General features: G+C 37.8%; 1 protein-coding gene across 5 annotated transcripts in view; it reads left to right on the top strand.

Moving 5' to 3' along the window:
• Positions 1-25,946, top strand: part of ALG9 (ALG9 alpha-1,2-mannosyltransferase) — a 98,549-nt gene that overhangs the window by 45,945 nt on the left and 26,658 nt on the right. For all 5 annotated transcript variants that reach the window (XM_019715285.2, XM_019715284.2, XM_019715286.2 and 2 more), the window contains one exon: positions 20,114-20,244. In XM_019715285.2, the coding sequence (XP_019570844.2) occupies positions 20,114-20,244 (131 nt within the window). The remainder of the gene's footprint in view (positions 1-20,113; positions 20,245-25,946) is intronic.

Raw genomic sequence — 25,946 nt, forward strand, 5'->3', positions numbered from 1 at the left:
TACCCTTCATCCAGTTTCTCTCAATGTAACTATAGTTAATTCCAAAATCAGGACATTGACGTTAGTATAATTCTGTGCCACTGTATCACATGTAGATTCATGTAACCACCATACAATCAAATTAAGAACTATGTCATCACCACAAAGATCTTTGTACTACTTTTTACAGTTACACTACCTTTACCACCCCTAATCCTTAGCAACCGCTCATTTGTTCTCCAGCTCTGTAATCTTATTATTCCAAGAATTTTATATAAATGGAATGCCACCTTTGAGATTGCTTTTTTTTCCTCAACATAATGCCCTTGAGATACATCCAAGTTGTGTGATTAGTAGTTTGTTCCTTTTTATTTCTGAGTTGTATTCCATGGTATAGATGTACCAGTTTGTTTAACCATTCACCTATTGAAAGACATTTTGATTGTTTCCAGTTTTGGGCTTTTACAAATAAAGCTATTATGAGTCTATCCTGTTAGATATGTTTTCTTTTCTCTGGGATAAATGTCCAGGAAAGTCATTGCTGAATTATATGGTAGGTATATGTTTAGTTTTCTAAGATACTGCCAAACTATTTTCCAGAAGGCTGGATCAGTTCAAGTGAAGTGTGGCGATCTTAACTCCCTTTAGCCTCCTCTGTTTATAATATAATTGTCTTAAATATTTCCTCTACATATGTTGAGAACCACATTAGAATGTGTTATAATTTTTGCTTTAAACTTTAAACAATTTCGAAAACTTAAGAGGAGGGAACTCTATTGGTTTTATGCATGTTCTTACTTTTTCTGTTATTCTTTCTTTCCTAATATTCCACGATTCCTTCTTTTATCATATCCTTTTTGTTTCAAGAATTCCTGTAGCCATTCTTTTGGGGTAGGTCTGCTAGCAACAGGTTCTTTTGGTTTTCATTTGAGAATGTCTTGATTTCCCCTTCATGCCTAAATAATTTTTTTCCTCTGGATGTGGAATGCTGTGTTGACAGTTCTTTTCTATCAGGAGCTGAAAAACATTGTGCCCCTTCCGCTGGCTTCATGGTTTTCGATGAGAAATCTCTGTTATCCTAATTGTTTCTCCCCTATAGGCAAGATGTTATTTTTCTCTGGCAGCTTTCAAGATATTTTCTTTGTCTTTAGTTTTCAGAAGTTGAATTATAATGTGTCTTGGAGTGAATTTCTTTGAGTTTGTCCTATTTGGAGTTCACTCAACTTCCTGATTCCGTAAGTTTAAGATTCCTGCCAAATTTGGTAAGCTTTCAGCCATTGTTTCTTCTTGTATTTTTCCGGCCCTGCCCTTTCTCCTCTCCTTCTGGGACTCAATTAAATGAATGTTAGATCTTTTGTCATAGTTCTACCGGTCCATGAAGCTCTCTTCATTTATTTTTGTTTTCAGTCCTTTTACTTTTTGTTACTCCAATTGTGTAATTTCATTATTCTATTTTCCAGTTCATTGATTCTTTCCTCTGATTCCTCCTTTCTGCTGTTGAGCACATCTACTGAGCTTTTTCTTTCAGTTATTGTCCTTTTCTTTTTCTTTTCATTTTTCCCCCTTCTTCCGCTTCCCCCACACCCATTCCGGTTCAAGCCCTTGTTTCTCAGTCTAGTTGTGTAGGACACAGCTCCCTGGTCCATGCTGGTATTATGAGCCTTGCGCTCTCCCCAGCTGAGGTAATTGGTCGCCAGTCATCGGTTGGCCATTCACAGCAGCTCAGGGCAGCTCTCTCTGCCAGCTGCTGGCCACTCACGCTGGCCACCGGCTGCTCACAGCACCCTGTGGCAGATCGTGGCAGCTCATGCCAACCTCCGGCTGCTCATGGCTGCCCAGCTCCAGGGAGAGCTGTTGTTCACAATCTTAGCTGTAGAGGGCGCAGCTCACTGGCCCATGTGGGAATCAAACCGGCAACCCTGCCACTCAGAGCTGGCGCTCCAACCAGCTGAGCCATCCAGCCGCCCCTCATTGAAGTGTTTTTAATCATGGCTACTTTAAAATCTTCATTAAATAATTCTAACATCTCTGTCATCTCTATGTTGGCATCTACTTGTCATTTGTAATGCAAGTTGAGATCTTCCTTGTTCTTAGTGTGATGAGTGAGTTTTCATGGAAACCTGGACATTTGGAGTATTATGTGGCTCTGAATCTTATTAAGTCTTTCTGTTTTAGCCAATCTCCTCTGTACCTACATTGGTAGGAGAAAGGGAGTGTTGCCTTATTACTGCCAGATTTAAATGGAAGTCCAGATTCACTGTTGGCCTCCCTTGATACCCAAGGGTGGACAGGGGTGTTTGTTACAGGGGTGGCAGCAAGCGTTAAGGCTTGCCAGTAGGCCTCTACTGATATCACCTTGGCTGAGATGGGCAGGGGTGCCTTGTCACTGCTCACCAAGTAGCTTCAAGTAGCCTCTACTGACATCATGGAGGGTGGCCGCGTTACTACTGGACAGTAGTGAAAGTCCTGACTCTCCGCTAGGCCTTCTCTGACACCACCTCAGCATGTAGAAGGACGGTGCCTCACTACTGCCAGGAAAAGTGGAAGTCCAGGTTTCCTGTGTCGTTTGCACTGATGCCATGGGAGGTGGAGAGTGGAAACTCTGTCTCCCTACTCGGTGGTTGAAAGTCCTGTCTCCCTACTCGATCTTCTCTGACACCATCCAGACCAGACAGAGGGACCCCTCATTATTGCCTGTGAAGGTGGAAGTCTAGGCTCTCCATTGGACATTTACTGTCAGAGTTATGGGTGGGATATCAATTTTTTTTGGGGGGGTGGTCTTTGGCTGGTGTCTTGGTAAGTGTTCTCCAAAGAAACAGATCAATAGAATGTGTGTGTGTATGTATGCATGTATGTATGCATATATATTTATACACTAAGAGAGAGAGAGAGAGAGGGAGATTTATTTATTTATTTATTTATTTTATTAAAGTTTATTGGAGTGACAATTGTTAGTAAAGTTACATAGATTTCAGGTGTACAATTCTGTATTACATCATCTATATAGCACATTGTGTGTTCACCACTCAGAGTCAGTTCTCCTTCCATCACCATATTTTGGATCCCCTTTACCCTCATTTACCAGGCCCCTTCCCCCTTACCCTCTGGTAACCACTAAATTATTATCTGTGTCTATTAGTTTTTCTGAGATTTAATTTATTTTAAGGAATTGACTCACACAGTTGAGGGGAATGGTAAGTCTGAAATCTGCAGGGTAGTTTGGCAGGCGAACCCAGGGAAGAATTGATGTTGGCAATCTGGAGGCAGAAGTTTCCTCAGGGGACCTCACTCTGTCTCATAAAACCTTCAACTGATTGAATGGGCCTACTCACATTATAAAGGGTAATCTGCTTTACTCAGAGTTTACTGATATAAATATTAATCTCATCTAAAAAATACCTTCACAGCGGTAACTGGTCTGGTGTTTGACCAAATATCGGGGTATTGTGGCCTGGCTAAGTTGACACATAATATTAATTATCACTGCTGGAGTAGAGTGATTATTAGCTAAAGCTATTAGTCCTCAGGTCTGGAGGTTCCTAGATGGTTTGCCTTCTTTTCTCTACCTTTTGGAGTCATCTTGTGTTAGTTTCATACATAATGTCCAGGGTTTTCAGCTAGACTTAGCAGGAGGAATATGGAAAAGTGCCTGTTCTTGCTCTTTATTTGCTGCCTTCTTTTAACATATCAGATTAAATGCTTCGTTGATATTTGATATTTGAGGCCATCAATTTTTATTTCTAAGCCTGTTCTCTGTTTTCTCCTCAAAATTTAGTTTTTCCTTCTGCGTGCTTTTTAAAAATATCACATCTTTCGGATTAGAGTGTCTCATTTTATGATTTTATCTGGGATTTTTTTTTCCTCTTCTTTCAGATTTTAGTTTAAAATTTTTTCTTCATTTAGCAAACAGCCCAATGGTTTGACTCTGTTGTTTATAATCTACTGTTCACTTCCCTTATCTTTCTATTCTAAAGTCCCAACCTTTAACTTGAAAAGAAGTTGAAAATATCATCTCTTTGTTTCAGAGACATTCAGTGTCCTACCTATGACCTGAGAATCACTTGAGAGAAACAGTCTGGCTTTCTTCTGTCATTTGTTTCTAATGTAAGTTGGCACAGTTTAGTGTTTGGTAGATTTATGTTTTAGCTGGTTTCCTATGAAGTTTGATATATTGAGGAAGATGGAATACTTTTCTTTTTCCTTTTAGCTATGTTAGGTATGTTTTCATGTAGATGCTTCTGAAATTCATCCCAGTCAGGGTCATTTATAGAAACTCTAGTTCAAAGCCTGGGAGCCACAGCCTGCCGTGTGTAACATAGTCTCTGCCACCTAGCCTGTCTGGCTCACTTACACCTGTGGGCTTTACAGAGGTCGTTTGCTATTCCTATAATGCCACTCTTTTCTACTACCTTTCCTCCAACTAGTCTTCCAAACTGTTCTTCAGGCTGCAGATTTGTTTTCTATGGGAGTTCCTTGCTGATTGAGCAAGGGAGAGCTACGGATATTTCTTTTTATCTTGTTACTGTGACACAATTTTCCCATGCCCAGTCTCCCAATAATTATGCACTATCCACTTCCCTTTTAAAAATCTACTTAATCTTTTAAAAAATCTATACTCTTAACACATATAATATAACCGGCCCTCAATTATCTATGTTAATAAAAGAAATAGTACATAAATAATCCCTACTCCTGAATACATTTTTCTATTAACACATCAATATTAGAATATTTTGGGAATTCACAGGATTTCAAATAAGCTAACAAAGTTACACATTGAAACCCAACATAAGAATCACCAGAAAGTTGGTCACTGTCTTTAGTCCACTTCCCCTACCTAGCTTTTCCCACGGTTTTAGGTAGGAAACAAGTCATATAATTTCATAGGTTGATGCTCGTATTAACTGGGGTAGAACTTCATCTGTTGAATTTATACTCTTTTAAATGGGTAATAAAAATAACTGTGAAAAAGGTTTGAGTTTAAAAAGTCATTCCCCCGCCCCCCCCAAAACAGTTATTCCCTCTCTTTGGATCACAAAATGTATACCAGAAACTGATCATAATGTCAATTGACCAATTAAGCAGAGAAAATTATAATAGGAAAAGATTTTTGTGAGCATATTTTGCCAACTCTGGATGATCAAAAATTAGTTGCCTGTTGCTTTGTGTTTATACTTTGGCATAATTGCTTTATTCTATTGGTTGAATGTCACTTAAAGTTTATTTTTCTGGTATTGTCCATCTTAGGTAGTAAGTTCCTGAAGGGCAGGTGTCTATCTATGTTTATCTTCTCCTGGTCCTCTTTTAAATTATGACAATATCAAAATTTTGAAGGAAAAACTTGAAAAATTTGACAAAAAACTGTATAGCTTATTTAGAATTTCTAAAGTAGAAATTCTCTGAAAAATTGTGTGATTCAGTTTCTGTTTCCTAATTTTATACTTAATAGGCTTTTCCTAATGATGGTAGTGATGCTGACTTTAGTTATCAGAATGAATGAATTTCATTCTATATTATAGATGTAGTCTTAAAATGTTTTATATAAAGCGATATTTTAAAAATTAAATTTATAAAAGAAACCCTGAATTTGCTATTGTAAAACAAAAGAATTTAAGCAATCTCCCATGATTTCTCAGTTTTCTTAATATGCATTTTGTATAAAGTAGTAGGTTTATTTATATTGAAATATATTGTTGAGAACTGAGAGAGATGGCGCTTTGGCCTCACTGAGTAGCATTCTCACCATTGTGGGTGTTCACCCCATGGTACTGATTTCACAAGGCAGGTAAACAGTTTCTGTTCATTTGACAATTCTGATCAATTGGACACGGCTTAATGGAGCCCCAGGTTGAAAAGCGTGATGAGATTGTATCCAGGGTCAGTGAAAGAGTGCCACAGTGATAGTGATACCTAACATGAGAGTGGGAAGGGAAACAGCTGAGCTTTCTGTGTGTGTCATCAGCCAGTTTCAGGATAGGTCTATGCGGTGATTCTAGGCTCTCAAGGTAAGACATGTAACCCATTCCCAAATCATACGTTTTATATTGATAAAGCCCTCACAATTGAAGAAGCTCCGTAAAAAGGTAACATTTTTTCAGGCATGCAAGCCCACAAAATTTCCCTACCCCTCTCTGACATTCCTTTCAATGTCAGAATAACAGTAATATATCTGGGCTTTAAATAGCACCTTGACATCAGCAAATTGAGAGAACTGAACGATCTTATTTTGCTTTTGCCATTCCTGACGGATATGTATATTCAGCTAGGTTCAGTGGTACAAGTAAGACAGACTTTCTAATTGCCCAAGTCTTGGCAATATAAAAAGCGGATCCTATGTATTTGTTACCTCCAGTGCAGGGTTGTCTTTCAATATGAAAACATATTTAATGATGAGCAGTAGTAGCTTTGAGAAGAGGAGAATCAGCAGTGTGGAGTATATTTACAATTGTGATGAAGTTATTTTCCCTATAATGATCCTTTCTTAGAGTTGAGAGGGGTTTTAGTGGTTTGCAGTCCAGTCCCTTTGGAGGGATGGTAAAACCTCTGAGACTAGGTTAAGTGACTTCCCTAAATCACAGAGCTCTAGCTCTAACTAGAGGCAGAGTAAAGAGGTCCCATTTCTTGACTCAAATGGTGACATTAGATAGATTTTAAACAAGAGCGCTTAGTTGGAGGCAGGGTGTTTAGAACATTATTCTGCTTTTCTAATGATGTCATTTCAGAAGGTTAGCTCTTCCAAACATTTGTTTTGTTTTCACTAATTGGAAAAAATATATGCACCCCTATGTTTACTATAGTGCTATTCACAATAGCCAAGATATGGAAACAACTAAAATGCCCATCAATAGACAATTAGATAAAGAAACTGTGGTACATTTATATTAGGTTGCTGCAAAAGTAATTGCGGTTTTTGCAATTATTTTTAACCTTTTAAACTGCAATTACTTTTGCACCAATTGAATACAATGGAGTATTACTCTGCCATAAAAAGAATGAAATCTTACCATTTGCGACAACATGGATGGACCTAGAGGATATTATGCTAAGTGAAGTAAGTCAGACTGAGAAAGACAAATGCCATATGCTCTCACTTATATTTGGAATGTAAAGAACAGAATAAATGAGCAAACAAAACAGAAATAGACTCAGAGATAGAGAAAAAACTGATGGTTGCTAGAAGGGAGGGGGGTTGAGGGGATGGGTGAGAAAGGTGAAGGGTTTAGGAAGTACAAATTGGTATTCACAAAATCATGGGAATGTGAAATACAGTTTGGGGAATATAATCAGTAATGTTATAAAGACTGTGTAGACTGTCAGATGGGTACTGGATTTATCAGGGGGATCACTTCAGAGATTGTATAAATGCCTAACCACTGCGTTGTACACCTTAAACTAATATAAAGCAATATTGTATGTCAACTGAAATACACACACACACACACGCACACACACACACAGAGGGTGCCAAAAAATGTATACACATTTTAAGAAAGGAAAAAAGTGTTTTAAAATTGTAATAATATGTACCAAAAACAAAAGATGAATACAAGTCATGTGTGTACTTTTTTTTTGGCACCCCTGTTATATAGTCACAGGATGTAAAGTACAGCGTAAGGAATATAGTCAAAGGTATTGTCATAGCTGTGTACGATGTCAGTGAGGTGGGGTAGTAGACTTGGGGGAGGGTTATCACTTTGTGAGGGGTGTAAATGTCTAATCATTATGTGTTGTTTTGTACACCTGAAACTGATAAAAAAAAAAAGCCACAGTCCCACAAATGCCACAGTCTGCCTCCTTTTCTTGTTGGAATTTCTTCATAGCACCTATCACCAACTAGCATGTACTATTATCTATGTCTTCCCAACGTGACAGCATGGGCTTTTACAAGCTGTTGTTATAACTCCAGTACCAGGCTCTGTACTTGTTGAAGTATTTGTTGAATAAGTTAATTGGTTTATAATGAAAAAAAAACCACATTTGTTTTATAGTTGCTTGCTGATATAATTCACATCCAAAAATAGTAGGATACATACACAGTAGGATTTCTTTTTATACTTGTATTTTTTATAATAAAAGATTGTGGCTAAAATGGAGTCAAGAGATAGCTTCTCAGAGAAATTCTTAATGTGCAGAAAGTTCTGTAAGCTTGCAAAACTGGACTTAATTATCTCTAGCATCTTGTCTATGAACTGGGAATAAGCAAGGAATATCCATGTAGAATTTTGGTTTGCTCGTAAATGTAGTTCTTCTGTTCATTTTCTGTGCTCTTTGAGTTCACTAATCCCCTTCCCAATAAGAGGAGTACGCATAGATCTGAATGAAGTTGTAAATTCTGATCCCTGTAGAGCGGTCCAGGAATAATTATTTAAATTGATTTTTCAAGGCAACTCTCATACTTGAATTTTTCATTCTATAAAATATTCAAGTAAATCAAATCTTGTTATGGTGAATTGTCTAGCCTTACTCAAAATTGGTAGTCAGTTTATTGGAGCTTGAACTCATTTTGCTAGAGATTTTTTAAATAGATTTATTACAGTGTGATTTGATCTTTATTGTATGGTATTTTGAAGAACTGGATTTTCCTCCCAGGGCTAGGAACTAAGAGGAGAAATTCTTGGCACTTACAGATAGCTAGCTGGTCTTACTTTTTAACTCTTGGTGTTTGAAGTTGTCCGGCATCCTGCTGCAGCTTGTGACCTTTCTTTTCTTCTACAAAATACTGTTTGATGCCTGCATGTGCCAGGTGCTGGACCAGGCACCAGGGATACAGTGGTAATGAAGGAGACAGTCGCTACCTTCACAGAGCTTAGAAGGCTCAGCTGTAAGAAGTCCTGGGCCTTGCTGCCATTGCTCACAGAGGGATATGAGGACATGTCATGAATCAAAATTTATTACATGTTTTGGAAAGAAAGAAGACATCCTGAATACAGCTTAAAAGTTAAATATTAAATTCATACCATATGTCAGCCACTGTTGCTGCTTGATAGCCTCAGTTATGACCAACTTTTACTTAGTTATAGGGCAATGTGTCTAAACAGTTTTTTCAGCTTCAGACCTCCCACTTGCCTTGGAAGTTACAGGACAGTTGATTTCGACTGATCTTTCACATTATCCCCTTAAACTCTTGGAGTCTTTATTGCATTTGTTTCCCAGAGGATTTTTAGTGACATTTAAGAAATAAGACCTGTCTTATAGATAGAGGTGGTTTCTCTCTGGTGTTCCCTGAACTTCATGCTGGCCCTTGCCAGAGATCTTTATTTTTACAGCTATGTGCGTCATTGTCATTACCAGCTAAATGCAAGTTCACATCCTTCCTGTCTTAGGACTCGTGGGGTTTGGCTCAGGCAGCTGGATAGACAGCAGGGAGGGTCCCCGAGAAAAGAAGGTTAGACTAGTCTCTCTTTCTTTGTCCCCACGTGGCATTCTAAACCAATAAACTTATTGTTTGGTACAACTGTTGAACCCATTCCTGTTGTTACCTTTTCTCAGTTTTCAGTCTCCTCCCACCCTTTCTGTGGGTTTTGCAATCCACTCTCCCCCTAAATTTCAAGACTGTGTGCTTCTTTGATTCTTCTCTTACAACCTCTCTAAAGGTTGCTTCTGTCCCTTGCTTGTTCCACTTCTTTCTTCTGCCCAGTACTGTAAGCATCCTCCCAAACTTACTGTGCTTTTCTGCTCCTCTCCAGTCTTTTCTTCTCTCCTTCATCCTATGCTTTCACCTTTTCCTCCCTCCTCTTAACGTCACTTTTTTCATGCATTCTGGTATGCATTTGTTAAATATACATTTACTTAGCACCTACTGAGTGCTTTGTTCTATGCTAGGTTTTTGGAATGCATGAGTGAATGAGATAGACACAGCCCCAGCTTCCATAGAATTGACTTATTTCCCAATTAATTCATAAATTGTAATTGTGAAATGTTTTAATGGATTGCTAAGTACTGATTGCTATGAGAGCATGTAATTTGGGAGCTGTCCTAGTTTAAGTGGACAGTGAAGTCTTTCCTAAAGAGATCATTTTTAGCTGAAATCTGAAGGATGAGTAGAAATGTAAGGTGAAAACAGGGAGTGTTCTAGTAGGAGCAGAAAACAACTCTGACTCTCAGTGTACCACTCCATGGGCCCTCTGTCAATCACTTGAATATACCATGCTTCTTCCCACCTCAGTGGGTGTAAAACGCAAGTTATCATCTCTCAGTATCACCCAAATGGATTCTTCACTGCAACCCCCTCTTTTCCCCAGTTCACTGGATTAGAAATCTTGATGTCATTGATTTCCTTTGAAATAGACCTGAGATTTATTCTTTCTCCTTTCTTCATTCCTACCACCATAGAACTTCAAGACGTCATTACGTCACATCCGGATTCTGCATTCGTGCTAGAGTCCTTGCTTCCAGCCTTTTCCTTCAGCACTTCCTCACTCCACCCTCCCCAGCATAGCCAGAATGGATGGACCTCTCTGTCTGAGATCCATTTCTTTTTTTTTTTTTTTTTAGTTGGCGAATATTGGGGAACAGTGTGTTTCTCCAGGGCCCATCAGCTCCAAGTCGTTGCCCTTTAATCTAGTTGTGGAGGGCGCAGCTCAGCTCCAAGTCCAGTCGCTGTTTTCAATCTTTAGTTGCAGGGGGCGCAGCCCACCATCGGCACCCTTATTGTTGAGAGCTCCCGCTCTAACCAATTGAGCCATCCGGCCTCCTCCCTGGAAGCTCTGCAGCAGCTCGTTGTCTTTAGTTGTGGAGGGCATAGCTCACTGGCCCATGTGGGAATCGAACTGGCAACCCTGTTGTTCAGAGCTTGCTCTCTAACCAATTGAGCCATCCGGCCGACCCTGAGATCCATTTTTAAATCACGTTATTCCTTGGCTGAAAAACCTAGAGTAGATTCCTGATGCTCCAAATCTGATTCTCCTGATTTGGTCCTCCATTATCAGTCCTCAGACTATCTAGTTTTGTTTCTAAACACATACCTGTTGGGAAAAGCAGATATTCCTCCTGTTTCACCTGTAAACTTTGCTCATTTCTCCCATTTCTCCTCTGTTCTCTTTTATCACCATTTCTAGGACATCTTTTCAACTACTGTGGGCCCCAGTGATATCTTTCTCTGTGAACTCTGATTGCTCTTTTAATACTTTCTGTACTTTATATGTGCTAATATAGTTTCCTGATCTAAATTATACTTTAATAACAGATGTGTCTTATAGGAATTTTATATACCCTAGTTTAGGATTCACCAAATAGGTACTTAGTAAAGGCTTTGATGATGCCCAGAAGATTCATTTTAATATCATTTACTATTAGGTTAGTGCAAAAGTAATTGTGGTTTAAAAGGTTAAAAATAATTGCAAAAACCACAATTACTTTTGCACCAACCTAATAAATGCTGCTAATTCATTGCTAATCGAGGACAGTGAGTAGTTAATATTGTAACCCTTCTGTCCTACATGTTGGGCATAACTTGACTTGATAGTAACTACCAATCAAAACAAAAATAATTCATTTTAATGTGCTCTAGTTTTCCAGGGTTCCTTTCAATCAGTCAAGTTCTCACATTTCAGTCAGTCAAGGATTCCTTCTAATATTACAGCTATTAATGTAGTGCTTTATAGTTTACAAGTTTTATTTAAATGGATTATCTCATTTAATCCCCATTGCAACTCTTTGAGGTAAATGGTATTATCCTTATTTTACAAAAGAAAACATTGAGGTATAAAAACTTAAATGAGTATGGGTCAATCCAGCTAGTTTGTGGTGGAGCCCAGACCTGAATCTATGCTTCTGACTTGGAGCTCCTCTTCTAATTTTTTAAGTAAAAAATGTTTCCAACTTTATTGAGATATAATTGACAAATGATATAACTTTAAGGTATAAGTTTAAGGTATACACTGTGATGATTTGATATATGTATATATTTTGAAATGATTGTCACAATAAGGTTAGTTAACCATCACCTCACATAGTTACCATTTTGTGTGTGTGTAGAGTGAAACATTTAAAATCTACTTTCTGAGGAGATTTTCAAGCATACGACACTGTCTTGTTAACTGTAGCCACCATGCTGTACATTAGATCCCCAGATCTTGGTCATCCTATAGCTGAAATTTGTACCTTTTGACCAACATCACTTCATTTCCCCAGTCCCTGGTAACCACAGCCTGTTTCTATGAGTGTGACTTGTTTAGATTCCACATACGAGTGAGATCATACATTATTTGTCTTTCTCTGTCTGACATTTCACTTAGTATAATGTCCTCAAGTTTCATTCATTTTGTCACAAATAGCCATGTTTCCCTCTTTTTATAGCTGAATAATATTCCATTGTTGTGTGTATGGTATATACTGGGGGTGCCAAAAAAATGTATATAAGTGAACACTTTGGTCAGTGTTGCTCAAGCAGTAGTTCTCTGTAATCAGAAGTGTCTGGACGCTGATGGTAACCACTTTGAGCACCTCTTGTAATTGCAGAAGTCAAACGTGACTTGTATTCATCTTTTGTTTTCGGTATATATTGAGTATTACAATTTTGATAGTTTTTTCCTTTCTTAAAATGTGTATACATTTTTTTGGCACCCTCTGTATATACCATGTTTCATCCATTGATGGACACTTAGGTTGATTCTTTGCCTTGGCTGTTGTGAATAATGCTGCAGTGAACATGGGGATGCAGATATCTCTTCAAGATAGTGATTTCATTTCCTTCAGATATTGGGTATTCATATTCCTTCAGTACCCAAAAGTGGGATTGCTGGAGTTCTATTTTTAATTTTTTGAGGAACCTCCTTACTGTTTTCCATAATGTCTGTACCAGTTTATATTTCTACCAACAGTGTACCAAGGATTTCCTTTTCTCTACATCCTCGCCAGCATTTGTTATCTCATCTTTTTAATAATAGCCATTCTAACAGGTATGGACTGATATCTCATTGTGGTTTTGATTTGCATTGCCCTAATGATTGGAGGTTTTGAGCACCTTTTCATGTACCTGTATGTCTTCTTTGGAAAAGTGTCTTCAGATTCTTTGCCCATTTTAAAATCAGATTACTTGTTTTTTTGCCATTGAGTTATATGAGTTCCTTATATATTTTGAGCATTAACCCCTTATCAGATATATGGTTTACAAATCTTTTTCCCATTTCATAGGTTGCCTTTTTATTTTGCTGATTGTTAGGGCTCTTTTTCTAATTATCGTATTTCTTCTCTAATAGAGAAACTGCCATTGATCATACTTAACCATTTTTTGCTGGAGGCCTTTGTCCTTGTATGTTTTAGTTGTTCAGTAACTGCTTCCCAGGAAAAAGAATATTCAGCAGTTTCTTCCCAGAGAGATGAAAAGGGATTACATTTTAAAAGATGGATTAGTATCTCAATTAATATGATTTTGCCTTGGTGTCTTTCTAAAAACTTTAAATGGAGTTTGCATATGGATAGTGTGATGACTGGAGCCTAAAGCTAACTGGTATAGTTTTGTATTAATTAATTACTACCCAGTACCAGATCTAGATAATCAGACCTGTAGTATGCCTGACCAAAAATGGCCCGGCTGAGATAAAGTATTGAAATGTCATACTGAGAGCTCCCTCAACAAAGGAGATTGTCTTGGCATGAAACCATGAGAGTCTCTGCCCCTTGCTGGTTCTATTTGATTACAGAGGCATGGTAGTTGCAAAGCTTTTAAAAACTTGTTTCATGGTTTTAAAATCCTTGGGAGCTACAGAGTGGGTGTTCAGACCAAAAAGGCTGCTTCCTGAAGTGTTTATGCAAAGGATCATTTTTAGAGAATTATGTGGAATGGAATTGGGTCTGACGTCAATTCTCAGTGTGCTTTCTCTCCCCTGGAGGAATAGCCCATATGTAGAACCAGATGTGAGACAGAAGTATTTTTTACATGTAAATAATGCTGAGAGAGAATGAAACTATTACTCCGAGTTAGTGGGTGGGGAAGGACAGAGTTTACTGTAAGCCAGAGATGACCAAGTTGTTCTTATATGCACTTTAAAAAATCTTTGATCGTGTATGACCCATGAGCCTATATGTGCACAAATACATAAGTGTGTAGTAAATTAATAATAAGGTAATAACAGAGCAAATACCTGTGTAACCATCACCCAGGGCAAACACTAGAACGTTGCTAGCACCCAGAAGCTCCAACAGCAATTCCTTCTGATCACTGTCTACTTCCCCCTTCAGATGGAGTTTCCTGACTTTTATGATAATAATTTCTTTGCCTTTCTCTTTACATTTACTACTTTTATATGCATTCCTAAACAATATAAGTTAGTTTTGTCTGTTTTTGAACTTCATATACAGGGAATCATAATGCTTTTTTTGTATTAATCCTTTCACTCAACATTTTGTTTGTAATAATCACACATGTTGGTGCAAAGAGGTGTAGTTTGTTCTCTTTTATTACTGTATAGTATTTCATTGTATGGCTGTACCACAGTTTGTTATTTTACTGTTGATGGATGTTTAGTTATTTCCAATCTGGGCCAACTGCAAATAATGCCACTTTGAACATTCTTGAACTTGTCTTTTGTTACATGGCATTTCTGTTGGATATACTTCACTTGAACCATGTGAAATTACCATTTTTGTGCACCAAACAGTCAAATATTAATGATTTCATGTGGTTCAATCTAATACCCAGGAGTAGAATTGTTGGATCATAGGAAATGCATTATGTTCAGTTTTAGTAGATTTGCCAAATAATTTTCTGAAAATCTTATACCAACTTAATCTCCCGCCAGCAGTGTTTTAAGAGTTACTCCACGTTCTGGCCGACACTTGGTATTGTAATTTTTCATTGTTTTGATTTACATTTTCTTGGTTAATAAGTAGGTTTAGCACTTTTTCATTTGTTTTTGGCCATTTAGATTTCTTGTTATGAAGTACTTATTCAAGTCATTTGCCCATTTTTTTGTTGGAAGGTCTGTCTTTGTCTTAGTGATTAAAATGTATCCTTTATATATTCTAATATGAGTCCATGATTGTTAAATGTGTCACATACATCTTCACCGATTCTGCGGTTCATCTCTTCACTCTCTTGATGGTGTCGCTGATGAACAGATATTCTCAATATTTTTTTAAAAAGATTTTATTGGGGAAGGGGAACAGGACTTTATTGGGGAACAGTGTGTACTTCCAGGATTTTTTTCAAGTCAGGTTGTTGTCCTTTCAATCGTAGTTGTGGAGGGCACAGCTCAGCTCCAGGTCCAGTTGCTGTTGTTAGTTGCAGGGGGCACAGCCCACCATCCCTTGTGGGAGTCAAGGAGTCGAACTGCCAACCTTGTGGTTGAGAGCCCGCGCTCCAACCAAGCCATCAGGGAGCTCAGCTGCAGCTCAGCTCAAGGTGCCGTGTTCAATCTTAGTTGCAGGGGACAGAGCCCACCATTCCTTGTGGGACTCGAGGAGTTGAACCGGTAACCTTGTGGTTGAGAGCCCACTGGCCCATGTGGGAATCGAACCAGCAGCCTTCGGCATTAGGAGCACAGAGCTCCAACCGCCTAAGCCACCGAGCTGGCCTGATATTCTCAATTTTAATGTAGTAAAATTTATCCATCATTTCTTTTATAGTTAATGATTTTTGTGTCTTGTCTAAAAAGACTTTCACCATAAGATCTTGAAGATATTCTCCCATATTATCTTCCAAGAGCTTTATCATTTTTCTTTTCACATTTAGTTCTATAAGCAGTCTGAAGTTGATTTTTGTATATGGGGTGAGGTTGAGGTCCAATTTCATTTTCCCCGCAATGACTATCCAGTTGTTCCAGTTAGTGAAGAGACCGTCCTTTCCCCACTGCTCAGAGGTACCACTTCTGTCTTAAATCAGTGTCCATATGTGCCTACATTTGTTCTAGGCTCTATTCTCTTCATTGGTCTCAACCTATTCCTGCATTAATAGCTCATTGCCTTACTTATGCTAACTTTATAGTAAGTAAGCCCCCCACCTTGATCTTCTCTGCGTGTCTTGGCTATCCTTGTTCTGCATTTCCATTTATGTTTTAGAATCAGCTTGTTAAGTTTCATACAACACAAAAAAAATTTGTTGGGATTTTTAAGATTGCATTTAATCTATCAATCAATTTATAACATCTTTATAATAGTCTTTTAATCTAGGTATAAGGTTTATCGCTCCATTTAATAAGGTCTACTTTATTGTCTATCAAAATTTTTTGAGATAAAATTAATCATTTCAACAGTTTGTATTGTGATAAAATGTACCATTTTAACCATTTTTAGGTATGCAGTTTAGTGGTGTTAAGTCTATTCGCACTGTTGTGCAACCATCACCATTCTATCTCTAGAACTTTTCATCATCCAACCTGAAACTCAGTACCCCTTAAACAAACTTTTTGTTTCTCCATTCATCCTCTGATGGACATTTGGGTTGTTTCCATGTTTTGTCTGTGATGGATAATGCTACTGTGAACATTTGGATACAAATATCTGTTTTCACTTCTTGCTTTTAATTCTTTTAGGGTGTGTGTATGTGTCTCCTAGAGAATGAGTTGTTGACTTTTATGGCAATCAGTGATTTTAAAGCGTACTACTAAGTGGCTTTTAGTACATTCATAATGTTGTGCAGCCATCACCACTATCTAATTTTAGAACATCTTATTCACACACCCCCTAAAAAGAACCCCATACTCATAAAGCAGTCACTCCCCCAATTCTTAGCAAAGCTTTCTGTCTCAATGGATTTGCCAGTTGTGGATATTTCAGATGAATGAAATCATACGAAATGTGATCTTTTGTGTCAGGTTTCATTCACTTAATATAATGTTTTTGAGGTTCATCTGTGTTGTAGTATATATCCTTTTTAAGACTGAATAGTATTCCATTGCATATATGTGAATATTCATTTTATTTACATGAATAACCACATTATAATAGACTTTATCAATAAAATTCTATAATTTTTTAGAGAACTTTCCCATTTTTGTTAGATTTATTCCAAGACTATGTTTTAAATTCTTATAAACTATATTTTTGTAATATAATTTGAAAATAACATAATTAAAAAAACATAATTTTATATATTGTTCATTGCTGTTATATAGGAATATATGGCATTGATTTTATATCCTATAAGTCTAAAGTTTGATAAACTCTTAATTCTAAAAATTTGTGTGTCAGTTCTTTTGGATTTTACATATAGCAATCATATCATTGTGCTGAATGAGTTTTCTTTGTTTCTTCCCATTTCTTCTGCCATTTGTTTTTTTTCCTCTTATCTTATCCTGCTGACTAGGACCTCTAATACAGTGTTGAATAGAGTAGTAATAATAAGCAACCTTGACTTATCCCTGATCCCAAAGAAAAAGGTTTCAACCCTTTACTATTAAATATGAGATTTGCTATAGATCTAGTCATATTTCACATGGTCTTTATCTTTGCTGAAATCTTACTTTCTAGGAGGCCTGTCTTTTGGTTTTAATTTTTAAGAAACATTTAGATGAACTCCTGAAAGGCACTGTGCCTCTGATTTTTGGCAATCTCGATATATGACTTTTGAAGTCACAGTGACCTGGGTCCAAATATGACTGTGATGTATACTGGTGTGATTTTGGTTACTACTGTAAATCCTTTTAGGGCAAGAACTGTGGCTTATTTATTTGATTCTGTATCATTAGCCCTAACTTAATGCCTAGTACGTGGTAGGGCTTAATATATGTATCTTGAAAAAAATGAAGTTATTTAACTTGTCTGGGTCTTGGCTTCCTCATTTATAAAATAGGGCTTAATAATCCCTTATAGGACTTGATATGATGATTTAAAAAATAATACAGCGGGTCCTGAATAATGTTCATTTTCTTCAACGTTGTTTTGGTATAATGTTGATGAGATGCTGTAGGAACTTAAACTCATGTTTGTATCAGTTAGCCTATAGTAAAATTGGTTTTGTGATACATGGTTTTGCTTAAAGTCACAGAATCTATTGCCAACATTAAGTGAGGACCTACTGTATATGTAAGTAACTTATTAGCATCTAAAAAAAGAGTGAAAAATAATAGTTTCTTTCTCTTCAGACTTACTTTTCTTTAGCTGACTACGTTAGTGATTAAGAGAGTTCTGGGACCCAATTTCCAATTTGCCGGTGGGTTTCCTCACAGTAACAATTCCTAGTTACCAGCTGAGCGTCCTATAATTCAACTCAATTCTGGCACTATCAGCCTGGAGATAGCACCAGATTCCACAGTTTGGGGGCTCAATCCTACAAGACTGCCTCCCTCCCACACATCTACATATACACTCAGACACCAGTCTCAAATCCAGGTTGTTACTTTACTTCTGACCTACTGGCTATAAATCGGAGGTTCCCATGCCCCCCCTCCTTGGGTTTGATTAATTTGCTAGAGTAGTTCACAGAACTCAGAGAAACATTTTATTTTACTTAGTAGATTACCAGTTTATTATAAAAGGATATATATAATTCAGGAATAGCCAAATGGAAGAGATGCATAGCACAAGATTTGGGGAAAGGGTACATATCTTCCCTCCTCTCTTCCAGCATGCCACTCTCCCTGAATCTCCAGGTGTTCACCAACCCGGAAGTTCTCAGAATTGGTCCTTTTGAGTTTTTATGGAGGCCTCATTACACAGGCATGTTTAAATTGTTGGCTGTTGGTTATTCAACTCAATCTCCAGCCTCTCTCTATTCCCTGGAGGACAGGGGTGGGACTGAAAGTTCCAACCTTCTAATCACACGATTAGTTCGTTTGGTAACCAGCCTTCCCCTGCTCTTTAGGTGCTTTCCAAAAGTTACCCTATTTTCATAAACTCAGTTGTGGTTGAAAAGGGGCTTGTTATGAATAACAAGACACCCCTTTCACCTTACTGCTTTGAAGGAATTTCAGGAACTGAGAACCAGAGACCAACTATTATAACACAAGATGCTCTCATTGTTCTTATCGATTAGGAAACAACAAGGGTTTTGGGAGCTGTGAGCCAGGGACCATGGACAAAGACCAACATATATATTTATTATAAATCACAGTATCACAAAGATGTTTTCCATATTTGGGTTTTTATTTAACCTCACAGAAACTTAGCATTATCTTTATTTTTAATTTAAAAATAAAATTTTTTTTGATGCAACTTATCCAAAATAATTATTATTCTGTTAACTGAATACCACTCTGTAATTGCAAAAAAATTTTTGTTGACATTCTGAATGCTTCTAAGTAAATAAAATTTTTTTTATTAAAAAAGATAAAAATAAAAAAAATAAAACTTTTTTTAAAATGAAAAAGGCTTAAGAATTTCCCTGTGGCTGTCAAATATTCTAATGGCTTCTAATGGCTGAGATGAGAGAAAGAATGTATTTATTGTTTGAAATGATCTATTTAACTGCAGAAGTATCCTCCAGATTTTGTAGCATGCTCCATTCAATTAATTTTGTGAGAATAATAGCACCATGATTTTAAATGAAATGTATTAATATTTTCTTATGAGTACCTGTGATGTTCTGTTGGATCCATCTTATGAGCAACTGAATGAGTATAGTTTTGCTTGTAGTTTCTATATGTATTTTTCATAATCTCTCTCCACTCTTGCAGTTCTGATATTTAGTTTCATTGATGTTTTGCTGCAGGAACAGTTCCCATTTCTCTATTGGTTCTGTTCAATTTTTGAAGGAAACAATACATATATTTCTGTACCATTTACGAGGTGTAGGGTAACCTCACATGGTTCTGTCAGCAAAGACGGGGCTTCCTCACACATTAGCATGTGTGTTCAGTTGTACCCTTTCAGTCTCTGGAATAAGAGGTGATAGATTGGAAGGGATTGATAGTGAGCAGAAGATAGTTTTTTAGGTAGGTTGTGGGCTCATACTAGCTTCAGAAGTGCTTCTAAGGCTAGAGGGACTTAATACCCAAACTAGAGTCAAAACTTCTAAAGCTTACATACATATTTGGGTGGGTGAGTGCAGGTCTCCCTCTTACCCCTAGGAGCCTACATAATACCCCAACACCCAACGCTCTTCTCTGAGTGGAGAGAGCACAGGTAACATCTTCAGAGGACTTGGATGTTTTTGTTTCTGAAGCCCTGTGGGAATGCTTAGGATTGCAATTGCTGTTCCTCACCCTGAAAGGACCTTTGCAATTACTGATCAAGAGTTGGCCTTTCTCCATTGCAGATTGACATCAGTAAATGCCATTATTTAGTGGATTTGGACACCATGAGAGAAACACCCCGGGAGCCGAAATATTCATCCAATAAAGAAGAATGGATCAGCTTGGCCTACAGACCATTCCTTGATGCTTCTAGGTATGTGGCTGTAATCCTAAGAGAGATACTAAGATTAGTAAGGGTGAACATTGGAATCTAAGGTTGAATAACTTGTAGTCGTGTGCTAACTCTCATAGCCATCATTTTATTTTATTTTTATTTGGACTCAAACACATCTTCTATCCTTGTCCAGTTTCCTGAGAAATCTGAGTGTGCTCTGTTTCTAGGCACCAGAATGTAAAATATATTCTGGTATCATCTAAATAAAAAAAAATCTAAGTAAAGCATGTAGATTTACTGAAGAAAATGCAAATAAGTATTTGACATTGATTATTTTTGGCAACCAACCTCAGCTACCTTAACAGAGGGTATTCTAACACTATTAGGAAGATTGACTATGTCCTTTAAGGAACTGGAAGTTCATAGCCACTATTTTTGGGCTCAGGGCTCAGTCAGGGATGGGACATGCCTTACTAAATCTTAAATAGAGAGACCAAATACACCAGGGCTTGGCTGGCTTTTTAGAGAGGTCTCAGAATTAAGGATAAGAGGGAAGTCAGGACATTCAGGTGAAGGAATAATGGGGGGATGAGTTGAAGTGGTCAGGGTGTCTGTGGCAGAGGTCCAGAGGTGAAGTTAACATGTTGCGTACGGCGGGGTTTGAATCCCTCATACCCCTCTGTTCCGGCAGGTTTTTAAAAGAAATTACTTTAAAATGCACTCTTTAAAGCGTAAATGCTTCTATGTCATTTATTGTTTTTCTATAAATAATAGATTCTACAAATAAATTATTCTATAAATAATTATTCTACAAATAATTCAATAAAATATGCAAAGTAAGAAGAGTCAACAGTGAAAACGAGAATTCTCGTTATCCGTCCTTAATGCATGGCTCAGAAAAAAACGAAGATTCTCGTGATCCGTACGCAACGTGTTAAAGAGGTTCAGGGCATAGCCCAAGATTCCAGATGTCCACAGAGAGCGAAAGGTAGAGGAACAGGTCTTGAGAGGCAGGTCTGGACTCAGAAACAGAGAAGAAAAGGTTTTCGGGAGAAGGGAGTAATCAGAAGCTGCTGATAAATCAAGGAAGATGAAGAATAAAAACTGTCTATTGGATTTGGCAGCTGAGGAAAGCAGTTTTGGTGCAGTGGTGGGGGCGTAGGGACTTGAGAGATGAGAGGGGTCAAAGCAAAAACAAAGGACAAGAATTGGCGAAGGTCAATATAGGCAAGTCTTTTGAAGAGTTTTTCAATAAAGGGACACACAGGAATAGGGCTGTAACTGTAACGGGTGCAGGGTAAGTGATGACTAGAATAGGTTTTTGTCCTTAAATTTTTTTTTATTATGATATCATATATATTACATAAAATGTGCCATTTTAAATATTTCTACCAGTGGTGTCAAAAAAATGTACACAAGTGGACCCTTTGGTCAACGTTGCTCAAGCAATAGTTTGCTGTAATCAGAAGTATCTGGATGCTGATGGTAACCACTTTGAACACCTCTTGTAATTGCAGAAGTCAAAAGTGACTTGTGTTCATCTTTTTATCAGTATGTATCAAATATTACAATTTTACTAGTTCTTTCCTTTCTTAAAATGTGTATACATTTTTTTGGCACCCTCTGTATATTGCAATATGATTACTACAGTACCATGAGCTGACACCTTTATCATATCACATATTTATCATTTTTTGTGTGTGTTGAGAATACCATTATCTATTTCCAAAACTTTTTCAACACTCCAAACTGCTCCTCTTTTATTTTTTTAAGATGAGGAAAATAACAGTCATAGTTATATACTGATGGAAATGATCTCTTATAGAGCTGAAAACTGATCATGTAGGAGAAAGGACAGAATTGCTGGAACAATGCTGTTTGAGTTAGGTGAGAGGAGATGCGTATTAAGTAAAGGATATGTTTTAGATAGATGTACAGATAGATCATCTCTGAACAGCACTGTCCAACAGAACTTCTTGAGTGATGGAGATGTTCTATAGCTGCCCTGTCCAATATGGAGGCTACAAGCCACATGTAGCTATTGAGCATTTGAAATGTGACTAGTAAGACTGAGGAAATGAATTTTTAATTTTACTTAGTCTTAATTAATTTAAATAGCCACACAAACATAGCTACTAGACAGAGCATAATTGTAACAGGCAAGGGGTAGGTGTGATGATGGGAATCTGACAGTTCTCTTCTGATGGCCTCAGTTTTCTCAGTGAAGTACGAAGTAGGATTATCAGATGAGAAGGAAGAGTAGGGGATGAGGTGTTGGAGATTAGAGGAGAGAGAAGGTGCGAAATGGTTGAAGAGAGTAGGAGATAAAAAGAGCTTGAGAACTATAGTATGATTGAGGACAGGATCAAGAAGTCACTTGAGTTTTAAGTGGGGCCAGTGTAGTTGCTTTTATCTTCTTCAGTTATTTATAGCTAGTGAATCACAAAAATAGGTGAATTGAACCAAAGTTTGTTTAAAAAATAAAACTTTATTGAAGTATAATTTACATAACATAAAATTTACCCATTTTAAGTGTGGAATTCAATAATTATTAGTAAATTTACAAAGTTGTGCAACCATCACCACAATTCAATTTTAGAACATTCCAACCACCCTAGTCCAATCCCTAATTCCCACCCCCAGCTCCAGGGAACCACTCATTTACCTTCTTTCTATAGATTTGCCTTTTCTGAACCTTTCATATAAATGGAATCATGTAATATGTGGGGTTCTGTGTCTGGCTTTTTTCACTTAGCATGTTTTTGAGGTTCATTCATATTATAGCATATCAGTGACTGTCCCTTTTTATTGCTGAATAATATTCATTGTATGCATATACCCATTTTGTTTATGCCTTCACCAGTTGATGGACATTTGGGTTATTTCTACTTTTTGGTTATTATGAATTATGCTGCTTTGAACATTCATGTGCCTGTCTTTGTGTGTAGGGTTGGGTTTTAGCCAAAGAAAGGGCAAGGGAATTGAGGGTTTATGCAGGGAAATAATATGATTATTGGCCTTAAGTTGAATAAGGAGGGAGGAGGGAAGGCATTGGCGGAGTGTGAGACCATGAAAAGTGGTAGGGACATGTATGGATTGATATTTGAAACATTGTCAGAATTGGAGTATTAAGAGCAGAGAGCTGGAAAGAGAAGCAGCAGTGAGGGTTCTCTGCATAACACATGTTCTTTGGTGCCTGGCTTATTTGATATAGTACTTGGGTAGGTCTTTATTGTGCCTTCGTTTTGGAGTTGAGAAAACTGTGACAAACTGGACCTGGAAAGACCTCTAGCTCTGAGGGGACAGACAGCAGATCCTGTTAACAAAGTGAAACTTAGTGCCCTTGGAACAAGGAGAAGAAACTTGATGCTTGTGTACTTCTCACTGGAAAAGATTTGAAATCTTTTTTTTTAAGATTTTTTTTTTTTTTTTTATTGGGGTAGGTGAACAGGACTTTATTGGGGAACAGTGTGTACTTCCAGGGTTTTTTCCAAGTCAAGTTGTTGTCCTTTCAATCGTAGTTGTGGAGGGTGCTGTTCAACTCTACCGGACTGGCCCCAAGATTTGAAACCTTTTGAGGAAAGATCGAAAGGTGTTGGTCACCTTCCCGCCTGCCTTGTGATAAGCAGAGTGACTGAACGTGATCACACAGTCACACAAGTGATGTGGCTGAGCATTGCCGCTCCAGGCCCCTCTGTATTCAGTGTCCTCTAAAGCCAGTGGGAGCAGGTGACACATTGGGAGACTATGAAATAGGAGTGCCTCTCCCAGAAAACATACTTGCTGTTCCCCACTGAATATCCTGCTTCCCTAACAAGCTAGATTTTAAGGGCAGAAATAAAGCATAACTGGATCAATTTGATAAACATTTATTGAACATATTCTACATCTAAGACTTTAGACTGTGCAGACAAGATGCTGCCTTGGGGAGTTTTAGTATATGTGGGGAGATACACTGTAGTTCTGAGGAGTGCTATTGCAGCATAGGAGGGAGGGGTAATGCCAAAAGGGCTAGGCTGGGAGGAACCAAGGAAGGTTTCAAGAGGAAATGCCATCTGAAGAGTGCATTGTGTGGGAGGGGGACTGAAAGGAGGGCAAGTTGCAGGCGTGGAAACAAGTTAGAAGGCTGTGTTAATTGACTAGATGAAAGGTAATGAGGGAGTGACCTCAACTGCGAAGTAAGGGATAGACTCAGGGGGCTCATTGTTTCAGAGAAAGATGAGGCCAAATTTTAGATCCCGGAAATCCACGACTTTCCCCAGTGCCCTGTGTCAAGCTTTTAAAATTTTCCTTTGCTATATTAGAAATGTGATACTAGTTATTGTTATGGTTTGCTTTCTCCAGCTGGGCTGGTCCCAGCTAGAGCAGAAGCTTTTTTGCCAGTTGAGCAGAACTTCCGAGAGAGATCAGACTCTAGGGTTATTTCGTTGTACGTCCTGGACACCCTGCTGCTGCTTCGTTTCCCATTCACCCACTGAGCACACTTCTAGTGTAGGTGGAGGGATGGAGAGGGGTACCAGGAAATGCCGTTAGAGGCTTTTCATTTCCCATACACTGTACTAATTTCCCATAAATTGGCATTCTTGTCATGATCATATGCTGAGGAAGAAAGAAATCAGTTGGTTTAAGAACTGAAAGGTGCAGTTCACTTGAAGGTGTGCAAAGTGTAGTGAAATGAGCCTGGGGTCAGAAGACACGTGCATTTTATCTTGGCTACTTGCTGGTTGTCCCTCTCTGATTCCCAAATTTCCATAAATAAGTAAAAAAGAGATAATATTTTATTTACTATATGGTAATGTTGTAAGGATTAAATGAGAGCAGAAATATGAGTGTTTTTCAATTCTAAAGCATATGTCAGGCCTTTCAATTAATTAGCAGTCTGCCTAGGGTTCCAATATTATGCTGATTTTCTTTATATTTCTCTTCCTCAGTATTTTATAGTGTATATATATTGATCTAACTATAAAAATAGCAATTGTACAGCCCAGTTTGCCACACCAATTCATAACTGTCAGCACATCTCATGTTGCTGATTTTGGGTCAATTAAGTTAGGTTGTGCTGTGTGCTTCAGAGCTGTCAACTCTGAAGCGATGCATGAAATGCTCTTGGGAGCTTGGTTGGTCCTTGAGTGCCTTTGAGCCTATTCACTAGGGCTGTTAGGTTTCGTCTGTCTTCTTGAAACAATGGTTTTTGTATTTTAGCAATCTATATAACAAGGAGAAATAATGATACCATCCCCATGAAATGGTCACTCATGTCTCAGATCCTAGATAGGATGGGGCCGCAGGCCTAGCTATTCTAGCTCTTTCTGAGGAAAGGAGGTTTTAATACGCCTGTGACATACCACCACATGACCTTTTCAGAAATGTAAGCAGGTTCATTTCTCAAATGTTTAAGTCCCTACAATTTAAGTTTCTGCTTTCTTTATAAATCACTTCGAGATCATTTTTCTTTTTCCATTATCCACCTGTCTGCGCATCTAACATCCATCCAATCAGCAGATTTTTTTTGAACACTGCTAGGCACTGTGATGGATCTTAAGTATATAGTACTGAACAGACACACAAACGTCCTGTCCTCTTGGACCTTACAGTATAACGAGGAGGCTGACATTAAACAAAAACTATACAAATTAACATATAATTACAACCTGTGTTAAGTGCTTTAAAGGAAAAGTACAGGGTGCTGTGAGAGAAGGATTCAGCAGTGGGAGGTACCTGGACTCTTCTTGTTATGTCCT

The sequence above is a fragment of the Rhinolophus sinicus genome, linkage group LG06 (assembly GCF_036562045.2).
Source record: "Rhinolophus sinicus isolate RSC01 linkage group LG06, ASM3656204v1, whole genome shotgun sequence".
Lineage (NCBI taxonomy): Eukaryota > Metazoa > Chordata > Mammalia > Chiroptera > Rhinolophidae > Rhinolophus > Rhinolophus sinicus.